Below are 13,503 nucleotides of genomic sequence, written 5' to 3' on the forward strand. Positions count from 1 at the left end.
TCTTTGTCGCGAAGACGATAAAGCTAACTAACATTATCGAAAGGCTGGGTGCTCACGCGATCGTTCAAGCAGTCAGAATCCCGTTAGGTGTGAGGCAGTAATGCGTTGTCATCGCATCCACGTTCTTCATCGCTCTAAGTCTTCGTATAGATAGCAGCGTTAGCGACACCACCGTGGTTTATTCTTCGGAAAGCCGATGAAGCTTGCCACATAGTGCTTCCGCCGATACTCCTGCCATTCAGTGACCGACTCTCCCTCGAACTGATCGATGATTCTTGCGGGGTCGTATGTACTTCCCGGTAAAGCGTCGTAATGTATGAACGAATCGTGACTGCTGATATTCTGCAAGATCTGTGGAAGTGCGTCGTAGTCGGCTGCAGCACACAGCCTGCGATCATTCCAGGTAGGGGTGGGTGAGCCTTGGCGCTCGAAGCTCAAGTCTAAAGCGACTTGCCATGCTACGTGTCGCTGTAAGACATCGAAGATCCAACAGACTTGGTCTGGCGCGGATTCGCTGTCTTCGAAAGTTATCTTGAAGGCCCTGCTAGGCATGCCTAGAAGAGGTAATGCCATCGCTTCGACCATCCATTCGGCAACAGTGTTCACTACAGCGCTTGAACACATCATATGTATGCCCCCATGAAACCCCCAAAGTAAATTCCACCACAGATCGACGCGTCGGTGAATCCGCAGTTTCTCGTTCTCCTGACAGAACGGAATCAGACCTCTTACATGGCATTCTGGATATGCGACAGACTCGCGGTCTTCGATCAGGTCGACTTGTCTGAGTTCAGAGCGTATTGAAGTTGGGAGAGACTTTAAGAACCGGATGGCGCAACTAGCCGCGGAGACAAGACACCTATCCGGTCCCATAATACAGACAGAGCTATCTCCAGCGAATACGATGCTAACGATCTCCCCGAGCACCTCATCATCCGGGTATTGCCAAGGTTCGAGGTGCGGTAATCTTGGCAGACCAGATGACTTGCTGGAGTGCGGGCTATCCTTCAGGACGTGTAAAGCGAAGTTGACGAAGTCGCGATACACGGAAGGTGGCTCGCCATGACCGTAATTTGTGTGGAACACTGGCATGATCGGGCTGTCGTTTCTCCACGCCCGCAGAAGGGGAGCAAATTGTGGATAAACGAGATTGATGAACGCTTCTGACTTGTCTGTCAAGCCAGACCGCGCTATCTCGTCAAGTAAACGGTTCTTGTTCCTGTGCAGCTTTCTTAGAGCAGCGCAAAACAACCCTATATTGTTGCTTGACGCGCTCGGCCTTGCGGTACGGAAAGTAATATTGTTGAGTCGTAAAGCGAGACCATGCAGTTCGGCTACGGCCTGACGACACGCGTACGTGAGCGATAGATCGATGTGTTCGCCGTCCGCCCGCGTCAGTTTGTTCTTGTCGAAGTCGTATTCCAGGCCCGTATTACAAAGGAGGTAATAGCCATAGATCTGATCTCGTAGTTCCTGCGGTAGCCGAAAGAGCGGTGACTGAAGTTGCATATGCGTTGGGCGACTGGGGGAGGCCATGGCCATGGTCATACAGCGCATGGTTCTAGGTGCCGGAGTTTTGGAGAAAAGCCCTTTGATGCGAGCGAATAGAGGTTCCCAAGGAATGCGAATAACGAGACGTCTTTTGATAATAGTGAACAGAGATCTCCTAACACGAAGAGGGACTCCTCTGAACAATGGGAACACAAATATTATGAAAAGAAGGTAAACGAATTCCCCAATGAGAAGTTCCCTGGTAAAGACGGCCCAAGACTCCGTAATCAGCGTAGGTAGGTATTCAGCGATCATCGCTTCGTGGACCCGATAGGTGAGCTGGATATTCGTAAATTCCTTGAAGGTAATGAGGATGGGTAATTTAAAGCAAGTGGACATGGCGTTTGCTGCACATAAGTAGCAAAGGCCGTGGAAGCCCCTCCTTACGCTTCGAAGACCACAGTTGTGAGTATGGAGACGACCATTCCAACGAACAGCCCTGACAAACCACCGTTATCGACTTACCAACCCACCAATGTACACACCCAAAGTATCTCGCGAAGACATTTGAAGCTCGAGCGCGAAGCCTGGAAGACCACAGTTGCAAGATCAGTTCTCTACGCGACTGTACCGCATTAGTAATGCGACTGTAGCTGGCTGCTGCCTGAGGGCTCGAATCTGGTACGGTACAGTGGTACCTGCGGACCCTTGGGGTGACTGCCAATCGAGATTGTACCAAGGTTACATGCCTTCTCACCGGCCGGCTTGTCGTGGGGTTACATAGTGTCAGACCAGAGGCAATGCAAATAATATATGAATCATTGGTCACGCAGAATGCGACGCGTATTGGATGAAGCTTCGTTGGTGGTAGATGGGTGTCTTTTTGCGGAGGCAGCGACGATAAGAGCCGATGTGGACACACTTTACCTCATCAGTACTAGTGTGCATTCGGCACCAGCCCTGGAGTTGACCCCGGGGCCCTCCATGCTCGCTGCTCACCACATGCATTGTCCGTTGCAACACGTCTCTGATTCCGCGCTGCGCATTCAAACGTCATGAATGCCGTCTTTGCTCCACATAACGCTGCCTTTGATTCACTAGATTCGCGCACTTTACCAAGCCGACGCGTCTCGTCGTACGGCATCAAATCACGTCAGGCGCGAGGCCCCAGGCAGCAGAACTGGGCGAAGGACACTGCAAGGTAGAGCATGGCTTCGTGTATTTGATAATGTTTTTTGTCTAGGGTCAGACTTGAGGAAAGACAAAACCCTTGCGCCTGCACGAGATTCTTTGCTCCTCTACCCGTACTATGGTGCCAATATCAGGCTGCTATCCTTGCCATTGTACCTCATCAAGTTGTGCGAACATATCTCGAAGTAATTGGGCAGCAGTCAGATTATGTGCGACGTAGAAGCTATACTAGATTCATCGTCGGCTTCCCATGAAGACAATTCCACCAGTTCAGTAGTCCACCATCATTCGTCGACAACTACAGCATCACGCGCAGCCATTTGAGCACATGCCACGGAGGCAACGGGTCCTCGGTTTGGAAGCTATGCGGCTGGTGCATACCCCAATAATCTACCCATTGCTTAAGTGTCCAACCGTGATGTAGCGCAAGTAGAGATTCCACGTTGTCTGACTAGCCAATGTCGAAGTTGCAGCTAATTAGCCCACCGTTAGTTAACATATCGCGGATCGCAGCTAAAAGCCCTTCGTACTAATATCCAACGCGAGTTCGTCGCTTGTACTAGGAAGAGGTAGGTAAAAGACTACGAGCGTATGCAGCATTAAGAGCTAATTGCTAGGCGATGTCTCGCTGCACAATCTTAAAAACAGTAGAGGTGTGTTCAGGCGTTAGACTACCATCTAACAGGACGCTAAACGACTTACAGGGCATCCCGAGCAGCAACAATACCTAAGCTTCAGCGATCTATAACCCTACTGCCTTAGTGATTGTTGATAAGAATAGACAGTCGTCTTCTATACTATTAATGCCGTGACGAGACTCGCTGCGTAATATGTAGCGGGCCCGTGAGTCAGGCCGCGCTTGAAATACGGTGCTCCAAATGTCCACAATACGCTGAACGCGGAGGCGCTAGTTAAATTGACATAAAGAGATAAAGCCTCTTCCGTAAGACGCCGCGTTCGCGATCGAGTCGCAGTCTTCGTGAAGTACAATATTCCGCACTTCGTTACAGCACGAAGACGGTATTGCATGGAGAAAGCGCAGGGCTGCAGACGCCGCCGAGTAGCGATACTCTAAGGCAGGGGGATACATCGGCGTCCCGGGTTCGACCTGCACGATGCTTGCGAGTCTGCTGACTTCGACAGGAGTTGGTACGAGCCAATGTTCTGGAGAGGCCTCTTTCAGAGCTGACACGTTGCAAGGTACCCTATCGGTCTAGAAACGAGGCATAGACTCCGCTTCTGTGTGACATGCGGGGTGTTCTGACAGCAGATTGAATACATAGTTGATGAAATCTTCCCACACGGATGGTGCTTCTCCGCAATCGAAACCGTTCTTGCAAAACGCAGGGATATCCCGGTGAGGAGTCCAATCGTCAAAAACGTGAGCGAACTGCGGGTATGCGTTAGTTGCCCTTTGTACCATGTCGTTGGAGAGAAGCCGAGGTATGAGGTGTCGTAGCAGCGCGTTCTTGAAGTGTCTTATAGTATACATTGTTGCGTGTAATAGACCAGCTTGCTGTCGTGTAGACTCTGAGAAGTGAGTATAGAAGGTGATGGTATTCTGCCCGAGCGCAAGCCCTCGCATTTCTGCTGCAATCTGGCGGCATGCAAGAGCGAGGCAGGTAGAGATGGGAGAACCGTCGGCCTGTAGAAGTCGGTTCGTCTGCAGAAACGGAGGTCAGCATATGTCTGACGTGATGTGTATCGTCGTTTCCGTACCTCGAAGTTGTGGATATAGCCACCATCGACCTGGACATAATGCTCGTAAATGAGGTCTCTCAGCTCGCGTGGAAGACGCAGTATTGCCGGTAGTGTGGATGCGTGATCGTTCATACGTTCGAGATGAGAGCCGGCGAGCCCAGGCGTGTCGGAGTGGTTGATGGATTGAAATGGCTTCATAGTGAAGGTTCTGCGGCGGTCGGTAGCAGATGAACGAGGGACAGACCGGTGTTCTTGTAGCTGAAATTGAGGCCACGTGGAATTGAAGAAGAGCTCATCTGGTCAAGCTACGGTGGTCAACCAGAGACCGACATGGCATGTAACCGTGGCCTCCCAATTTCGTCCAGCTGCGACAATTGGAAGGCCTCGGTAGGGCCACGATGCGCCATAGTTGTTGCGTGTACCAGGTATAGCTCGCTCGTTAGGCAGCAGAAATAGGCGCAGGGTTGTAGAAGGCGGGTGGTATCGAACACGGGTGTGGGCGGGGAAGTACGCGTCCGGTGCGTGGTTGTGGTAGATGGAAACAGACGCGATGCGGTTCGTTGAGACGCGTTGATGACGTCAGCGCCGACACACTACAGCGTCTTAGGCAGCCACATCCAACGCGCCGACCACAAGTTCGACAACGGCATACTCCGACAAATCAGATATGGCCTACATTCAATGAGAACACGTCGAGACAGACTTTTGAAGAGACCAGATGGATGCACCACCGCGCTTTTATCGCAAGCACACGGTCACACGGAGGACAACGCCAGGATACACGCCGAACTAAGACCACACCCCAGTTTTCATCAAAGACGCACCACGTTCTTCGGTTTAATGGCGCAAATTCGGTTTCGTCTTTGCTGTTTCTACTCGTAAGACACCTGTTACCGCGGTATACCAGAGTAATCTACAGCTTGCAGTCAACACCTCAATACGCCCTTTCGGAGTACCTGACTCACGTCTTTGGATGCGGCTTTGACAGGCTCTATTAGAGATGAGTCACGCTTGCCCGCTATGTGTATATCTTCATCACGGCAACAACGTTCGACACATCTCATCATTTCTTTCACCAAGACATGAATGGTGAGAATCTGCTACCTCTCGTCGACAGATTGTTTCGTGAATCTCCACCATGCTGCCTTCGAGCCCCCCAGCAAGCACGCAGCTACAATCCCGACTCTTTCGTCTCCCTAGGGAACTTCGAGATATCATCTACCACCATTACCTATATAACGAAGACGGCCTTATTTACAGTTTCGAAACCAACAAACTCCCTGTCGATTTGTCATTGACGTACACTTGTCGTGCGTCCGCACTCGAGCTTCGAGGCCTTGCCCTGCGGCTTAACAAGGTCGTGTTCTGCACAACCTGCCCGCATGCTATTCCAACGCATGCGTTTTTATTCCACCGAGCGCTCTCCGAGTTACACGCCCTCAAATTCAACCTACTCAATCTCCAAGCTCCGCGTCTGTTAACTGAAGCGATCCAAAAAGAAGTCTCCGTCAAATATCCACAGCTCTCACGGGTCCTGCCGACACTAGGAACGCCAGGTGAACGCCCGAACACCTTGGGAGAGCCACCATCGACGTATCGCGATTTTGTTCATTTCACACTGAATCTCTTGTATGACCGCAAACACCACCCCAAATTGGGCGGCAAACGTTCCGAACGCAAGCGCCGAAGTCTACGAAAAGTGAATCCCGAACCCTGGTCAACGCCCAACGAGAGGGGCAGACTCCCACGTGGTGCGGAGGGAAAGTTTGGTTATTGCGCCCAGGGCAGACTCGGTCACGACCTTGCGGCTACATTTGACCGCGAACTCCAGCAACTAGTCGACATAACCAGAACCCATGATCGTGTCGGGACTATGAAACACTCCTTGTCAGCAGCAGCATGCGCAATACGTTTCCTTCGGTCTCTCCGCGTCGAGACACGTGAGCACGTGCGACAGGTTGAACTCATCGAGGACCGAGAGTCTATTTCGTTCCCGGAATGCCATGGCAGGGGACTGATATCGTTCTGTCGTGAGCACCCGAAGTTGCGCGTATATAGGCGCGTCAGTCTCTGGAAGAACGCGTTCCCCGTAACCAGTGTGATACGGTACCAGTTGAACGGGCGATACTCAGAAGACGATCGACTTAGCTCCAGCTACGTCCCAAAAGCAGTTGCGAAGTGGATGGTAGAAGCATCTATATTACCTTCCCTGGGTATGCCCGAGGGCTCTTTCAAGCTAACTTTTGAATGCGACTCCGCCCCCGCAGAGACTACACAGGTCTTCAACGTCCTCCAGCGAGATGCTGCATGGCAGACTGCCTTGGATCTAAGTTATGCACGGCATATTCTACCGCAGCCAACCTGGCACCAGCGCAGACTCCGCAAGGCATACGTATACGAGACCTTCCCAGAGCTTCTAGAGCAAGTCACCAACTGTGACCACCCTTTCATTCATTGCGACTTCCACCCAGGCACGGTGTGCAATCCGGAGGAAATCATCCGCGAGCGGAGGGGTGACTCACTGGAAGAATGGCGTGCAGCCTGGCTTGATCATACGCCTCGAGAGTTCCAAACACCCGCCAACATGCCTCCTTGGCACGTACTCCGCGCTGGCTTTATAGTTTGGGACGTTTGGGGAGGAGCGCGAGTTCACGGTTAAGCCTGTGACTGCAATCTAGCCTGCGATCATTCAGTATAGCTTACACTATGATCATCACTTCGGACCTGAGTTTCAACCCCCGCTGCCACATCACCATGTCCTCCTCCATCCCCCGTCACCAGCTTCGGCCCCTAAACGCCTGCGTCACCCCTACTCCCAATACTCAGCCACGTCAACCAAGCAAAAAGCTAAATTAAACAGGCCTGCAGCCTACACCAACATAGAAACCTACAAGATAGGTAACATAGAATCAATCTAGGCTCTAGACCTATTCAGTCTTCTTCTTGTACGAGGTGCAGCCTACTTCCTCCTCCCATGTTTCGCAATCAAACTCCTGCTCTCCCCACACAGCCAGATATGCGGCCCAGCCTCGCCATCCTTAAGCCCATGCTCATTGATAATATGCTCAATCTGTTTTGCGCGCCCGCGGTTCGCGCTCAGGGTGGTGAGGCACGCGGCCCAGCCGTAGAGGAAGATGGACTTGTTGAGGTGCCCGAGTTCGGCGGCGACGGCGGTGGCGGCGTGGGGTAGGTTGTCGGTGATGGTGGAGACGTTGGGGGATTTGACGGTTATGGGGAGGGTGAAGGAGGGGGGTGGGGGGTAGTCTGAGAGTGCGGCCTGGTGGGTGTTAGTGCTGGGTTGTTTGGTGGTGATGGGAGAGGACGTACCCATTCTTCGACTAGTTGTTGCTGTGACCACGACTCGCAGTCTCCTTGTCGGAGTAGCAGGTCCGCTCTTGTCTTCTCCGTGTCAGTTGCTAGAGTCTGCACTATCAGGTTCATCTGCTCGGCTGCTTCGCGCGTGCACACCATGGGATGCGCGCCGATGGCAGGGTATAGATGTGTCGGTAGAAGATGCTCTTGAGCCTCCTCTTCGATCTGGGCGCGCACTTCGCCTGGATACCAGTCAAGTACTGGGCATGGTTTGTGGGAGATATCGGATATGAGGGCTAGTAGGATAGTGCAGTCGATGTTTAATGTATCGCTAAGGGCCCGGGACCTATCGATAAGAAGGCGCGGTAGAACAGCGTCTATAGAGAGAGCTGGCGGTATGTCGTCTCCGCATTGTACTATCGCACCCGTAGCGCGTATCTTGTTGATAATCATGTCGATAGCTGGTGTTTTCCCAGCAGAGATCCGTGTCAGGACGAAGCGTACCTTGGGCGGTCGACCGCGAATAGGATTTGCACGCGCAGCTCTTGCAAGACCTCGCGCGTTGCGCACCACGTCGATTTGGTCTTCATCGTCATCGTCATCTTCCGGTGGAGGCGGCATATCTTCATCGTCTTCAGAGTCCGAGTCGTTTACCCAACCCAACTTCGCAAGATCGAATAGAATACGCTTCTCGGAGACGGTTGATACGCGTATCCACTCTGCGCCCTCTTCTGCAACGATATCAACGAGGGCAGAGGTCTTGTTCTTTGCTTGGCTTCCTTTTGCCAGGCTGACTCCTTTTGCTGTGCTCTTTCCTGCTGGTGCTTTGTGTCGGTCCCAGAAGAAGTATTTGCGGAAGCTTTGGATTCCCATAGAGCGCTTTGCTGCGCCCCATAGTGCCTCATAGTAGAGAAGATTCGAAGACACGATGTAGTGTCGGGCCTTCTCCTCATCCATTGACGACCCCGCGATCTTCTGCAGGAAGGCTAGCTCGTTGCGCATGTCATTGCGAAGATTTCGATATCTGGTACAGTTAGCTATAGACTGAGGCTGCCGATCTAATCGCGAAGCAGCTCACCCCTTCTCAGACGGACCTCCCCTGGAGGTATACGCTATGTTGTGTACTGTCAATGTGAAAGCAAACCCACCGCGAACACCTCCAGGGTCATATGAGGTACACTCTGGGAAGGTAGAGAACCTTCGTGTAGATCACCATATCATCAATCGCATAGACGTACTCAACTGGATTGTAAACCTTCCCGACCTTTTGCTTCTCAAGGACAGCGGCGATATACTTCTCTACTTCGTCGTTGAGATGGTTGCCACGCGCCACTAGCTCTTGGATAGTAGCTTCGAGCTCGGCTCTTGGGGTTGGCATTTTGCCATCAGCTGGCCCTTCACCAAGATCGATCTGGTTGAAGTCTTGCGTGATAGATTCTGCCATAATCACCTCGGACTGAGAAATTCCTGGATAGGCCTGCAGAATACACTATGATGGAACGACCAGATCGGAAGATCCGGCGATAACGTAGGCTCCAGATCGTCAGTTTGTTCCTTGGATGAGGTGTGGTGGTGCCACTCTTGTGGTAAGTCTGGTAAGTTTGATAGTGCACGCAGGGCCGGTGAAGTACTGCACTCGCTTAGAACTTAGCGAATCCCTCCTCTTCCTATCCAACACCCGGCGCTCGAAGACTTTTCGTGGTGAGTAGTAGTCTGGGGTTGTGGGGTCGATGGAATAGATTTCGATTTCTGAAGGTGAAGTACTGGAGTTCTGACTCAAGCACTAGTCAAACCGTGGAAGGTTCTCGGGTAGTGGCGCAAGCAGCAAACTGCTGTTGCCTGATAGGTCGGTTCTGGTGTCAGCCCTTTTCTGCATCCTGGGTTCCTGTCGCGTGGTACCTGGGTAGAGTCGCGATTCTAGTCTGGCCCGACGATTCCCCGGCCGACCCCGCCAAAAGTTGCCCGCATACCGAACCCACGCACCGACCATCCACCATCCCATCTCTCACCCTCTCCCCCAGACACCACCAACCCACCATGCCGTACTTCGCGACAAGCCAGGAGTGGTATGAGCAATCGTCGCTCCTGCTAAAAGCGCGACCGACATCCGTATGCCAAGCTCCACTGCACACGCACGCACGCGACCCGCCTTCTAATCTCGCTACTAGACACGCATCACGTCCAAATACTCGGTCCTCAAGCCCACCGCCTCCAAGATAAAGAAGCGCCAGAAGTACGAGGAGAAGCGAGCATCGAAGCCCACAGATACCGCGCGCGCATCATCACCGCCGCCGCAATCGCAGAATCCCGAGGAAGTCACCGTGTTCTTCACGCTGAAGACGTACGACCCGGAGTCAGGGACATGCCTACAATATGAGACCAACAAGGGCGCCGAAGTCGGAAGATTGATTGGAAACCTGGGCAGGCTGGGAAGACACATGGCAGCGCTGCCGGAGACAACGGACGATCTGAGCATGCCAGCTGGCGGCGAGGCCGCATCCACACCACAGGTTGACGAAGGCGGAGACGTGAAGATGGGCGGCGTCCCGGCGGCTAGTGCGGGAACAGGAGGCAAGAAGAAGAAGAAGGGCAAGAAATGAGTAGGATTACATCACAACCATACAATAACGCACGCGCCGAGCAGGGCGCCCAAGGCAAACGAAGACATCGCGACGCACGTACACGATACCACGAGGCTCAGGGATATCGATTGCGGTTCAATGATTGATAAAGGGCCAAGGCATATATGGCGCACAGCCTGCGAAATGAAGATACCCAATTCCACTCCCAGCCTGCCCGTCCGTGAACTTCTCACAGCTGCCGTCCATACTAAGACTTCCTAATAGCCTTACCAGCAGCCTCAGCGTACGAGACACCCTTCATGCGCTCCCTAAGCTTCTCCTTACGCTTCTCAGCCTTGCGCTCCTCTTTCTCCTTCTCCATCCGCTCCTTGCGCTCCGTTTCCTGCTTTTGCTTCTCAGCCGCCGTCTTGCCGACGATTTCCCACTCGGCCTTGTCCTGCTCGTGCAGCGCTTCGTCTTTGTCTACGACGTCCCAGTTGTCCTCGCTGTTGGCGCTTGACTCGGATGCATGGAGACCGGCGTTGTTGGTTTGGTTGAGGAAGTCCTTGAGGTCTGACGGCGGGCCTTGCACCGCGGTAGTGGGGATGCTGGAGGACATCGTGGTGACTTGGTGACTAGTCTGCTTCGTGGAGGGTATGATGATCTGAATGAGTGAGCGAAGGGTTGAGGGAAAGTGTAAGATCTGAATGTGGTGAGCGTTCAATAAAAGTGGTTTACTTGGGTATTGGAAATGGTTATGGTGCTTTACTGACGGATTACAGAAAGTATATGTACTGGCCCGCCGGTGGCAGTCCCTTCAATTCGCAACTCTCATTCACAGCTAAGTTGCTGTAGTGAATGTCGAACCACCACCGCGCAACCATGCGTCTGTCACATTCCGACGTTCAAAGGCGGCGAAATATATTCTCGGAACCAAACCATGGTCCTCGCACGGTGGGCGCGCGCGCAAATGGGCTCTTGATTATGGGAAGGATGCAGCTTCTAGAATTGGCGGCATCGCAACGATTCACGAATGCGATAAGTCGTTTCAAGATTGGCTGCGAGACTGCAGGCCGGGCGCATCCATGCTGCCAGATGAATGTTGCTCATGTTGATGGTGGTGTCGCATGTCGCAACTCCGAAGGGCACAGCTCATGAAAGCGCACCCGAGAGTGGGTGGTCAATCAAGCAATGCCGCAATGCTGAATGGCTGTTCCTTCTTGCTCTCAAGAATCTCACATCTCGGCTGATGTTGTCTGTTTGGCGGGTACACGGGCTGTTGCTTCCGCTTTAGGTTAAGTCCGTGCTGCGGCGCATCATCAACATTGATTAACAAGGGGTAGCCGCGATCTCTCAACTTCCACGTCATATTCACTGACAGTTTCCAGATCATGAAATTCATTCAATTTTCGCGTTTTCCACGTCTTTACCAGCTCCTCTGCCCAGAGCTCAACCAACGCCAACCGCTCACCCAATACCAGTGCAAACTTCAAGAATTATTTGAACCGAAAGACGAGACCTGGTTTTACAACACCTTCGCAAAAACCCGATCAGGTGCGGACCGGATTCAGAACTACCACCCTCCGGCTGGAGACCTCTTCGAACGCCTTCCAAACGAAATCATTGACGAAATATTCGATTATGTGCTGCTTCACAAGGATGACAGCCTCAACCCTGACAAACGCAAGGATGAGGAACTTCACGACAAGGCTGAACATGACGCCCTGGACGATCTAGTTTTCTTGGGCCTTTCCTCTGCACGCCTATGGCCACTGCTCTTGGAGCGCATCCATCGGAACTACCAGACCAACTGGTCAGGCAAGAAGGTTGGCTTCCACGACTACAACCTTGCCTTCACTGCTGAGCAAGGGCATAACTATGGTATCGCGTATGAAGTGATTGGTCAAAGTGGGCGCCCATGTCCACGGTGGAAGAGTTTGATTACAGGTTGGACATGGGAACACTTCAGCTGCCTGCCAGATATGGCATGGCGTGTTGCTCTCATTCCTTCCTACAGATCTCGATACTCAAACACGAGCGACCTAAAGTCGATGAAGTACGAGATGGAGATTCCACCAGATGATCGGGAGAAGATCGAGCGAGATCTCCGGCGGACGAATCTGCGTTCCACAGAGACAGAGTGGGTACTACGCAACCTAACGACCAGGCAATACGTACGTTCGGATCGATTGCAAGAGCCGGCGTCCGCAGAGCCAGAGTGGCCTCCCCTGCCCAAGTCTCAGGAAAAGCTGATGACCAGAATGCGGCGACAGCGCAAGGCCCTGATACAACGAATGAGGAATGAGGCAACGGAAGACTACGTCTCACCTTGGCCCTTTGACCTGGCGAATCTGCCACTTACTCTGGCCAACATCTTTCTGGTTCTGACCTGTGACAGTGCAGAAGTATTACCATCATACATTCCTAAAGATGACCCCGAAAAATATCTGCACTTCCACGATGCCCCCTGGTCCGGTTGCGCATTCGAACTTATGCCGCTGGACGATCACTTGGATGCTCAAGAACGAGGCGTGGACCCAACAGCTCCGACAGATGAGACGTGGATGGATGTCAGTAGAGAAGTGGTCGCCGATATGGCGAACTTGCGCTTCTGCATCCAGAAAAATATCGCCATCTCTGAAGAAGAGATCAAAAGGAATCTCAATACTGCAGAGAGACGAGGTGAACAACCAGCATGGCATGCGTTTTGGGTCAACTTCTACGCCAGCGTTGGAGAGACAAGACGGCAGCATCGGCAGTGGGTGAAGACATGTCCACCTAGACCCTGGATAGATGAGAGCATGTATGCGGAAGTGTAGGTAGTCGAAGTGACCGGAACAATCCCACCTTCACTTTCACCTCGCTTCAATACAACACAATAGGAAAGAGATGCTTCTACTTAACCCCATCGTAGTCTGCAAAGCTATTGTACACCTCTATTCTCGCATTCCTATTGTCACTCCTGTCATCCTCCAGAGTATCAAAACCTCGCCATCCCCTCTTCCAAACCACACCCAGACACCTACAAAACCTCCCACACCCTCATATCTTCCACCCTAAAGACATTGACATCCTCCCCGCACCCCCAAAACCTACCTCTCCACCACCCAAAAGTAGCTGGACTACTTCCCGGCCTCACAATGAGCCCCCACTCCCGCCTCTGTCGCCGCCTAACCTGGCACCTCTGCCGCGCGCGCCGCCAGCTCGAGCGCCGACTCAACGGCCCACCAGCCATGCGAACGCGAAG

General features: G+C 52.6%; 4 protein-coding genes across 4 annotated transcripts; 2 read left to right on the forward strand and 2 right to left on the reverse strand.

Moving 5' to 3' along the window:
- Window positions 1-7,611: 7,611 nt before the first annotated feature.
- Window positions 7,612-8,916, reverse strand: J4E84_006828 (uncharacterized protein; the record flags this gene model as incomplete). The annotated part of the gene is made up of 3 exons (XM_049389415.1): window positions 7,612-8,719; window positions 8,844-8,852; window positions 8,909-8,916. The coding sequence occupies 3 exons, from the start codon at window positions 8,914-8,916 to the stop codon at window positions 7,612-7,614; spliced, it is 1,125 nt and encodes a 374-aa protein (XP_049243124.1).
- An 816-nt stretch (window positions 8,917-9,732) lies between these two features.
- Window positions 9,733-10,295, forward strand: J4E84_006829 (uncharacterized protein; the record flags this gene model as incomplete). Its single annotated transcript, XM_049389416.1, has 2 exons — window positions 9,733-9,804; window positions 9,864-10,295. 2 exons carry the CDS (start codon window positions 9,733-9,735, stop codon window positions 10,293-10,295), a joined length of 504 nt encoding a protein of 167 aa, XP_049243125.1.
- A 229-nt stretch (window positions 10,296-10,524) lies between these two features.
- On the reverse strand, window positions 10,525-10,875 carry J4E84_006830 (uncharacterized protein; the record flags this gene model as incomplete). Its single annotated transcript, XM_049389417.1, has 1 exon — window positions 10,525-10,875. The coding sequence occupies one exon, from the start codon at window positions 10,873-10,875 to the stop codon at window positions 10,525-10,527; it is 351 nt and encodes a 116-aa protein (XP_049243126.1).
- Window positions 10,876-11,505: 630 nt separating this feature from the next.
- J4E84_006831 (uncharacterized protein) lies at window positions 11,506-13,075 on the forward strand (the record flags this gene model as incomplete). Its single annotated transcript, XM_049389418.1, has 2 exons — window positions 11,506-11,510; window positions 11,638-13,075. 2 exons carry the CDS (start codon window positions 11,506-11,508, stop codon window positions 13,073-13,075), a joined length of 1,443 nt encoding a protein of 480 aa, XP_049243127.1.
- Window positions 13,076-13,503: the final 428 nt, after the last annotated feature.

Source organism: Alternaria hordeiaustralica (assembly GCF_023758085.1).
Source record: "Alternaria hordeiaustralica strain BMP 2776 chromosome Unknown scaffold_13, whole genome shotgun sequence".
In the NCBI taxonomy this organism is placed as follows: Eukaryota; Fungi; Ascomycota; class Dothideomycetes; order Pleosporales; family Pleosporaceae; genus Alternaria; species Alternaria hordeiaustralica.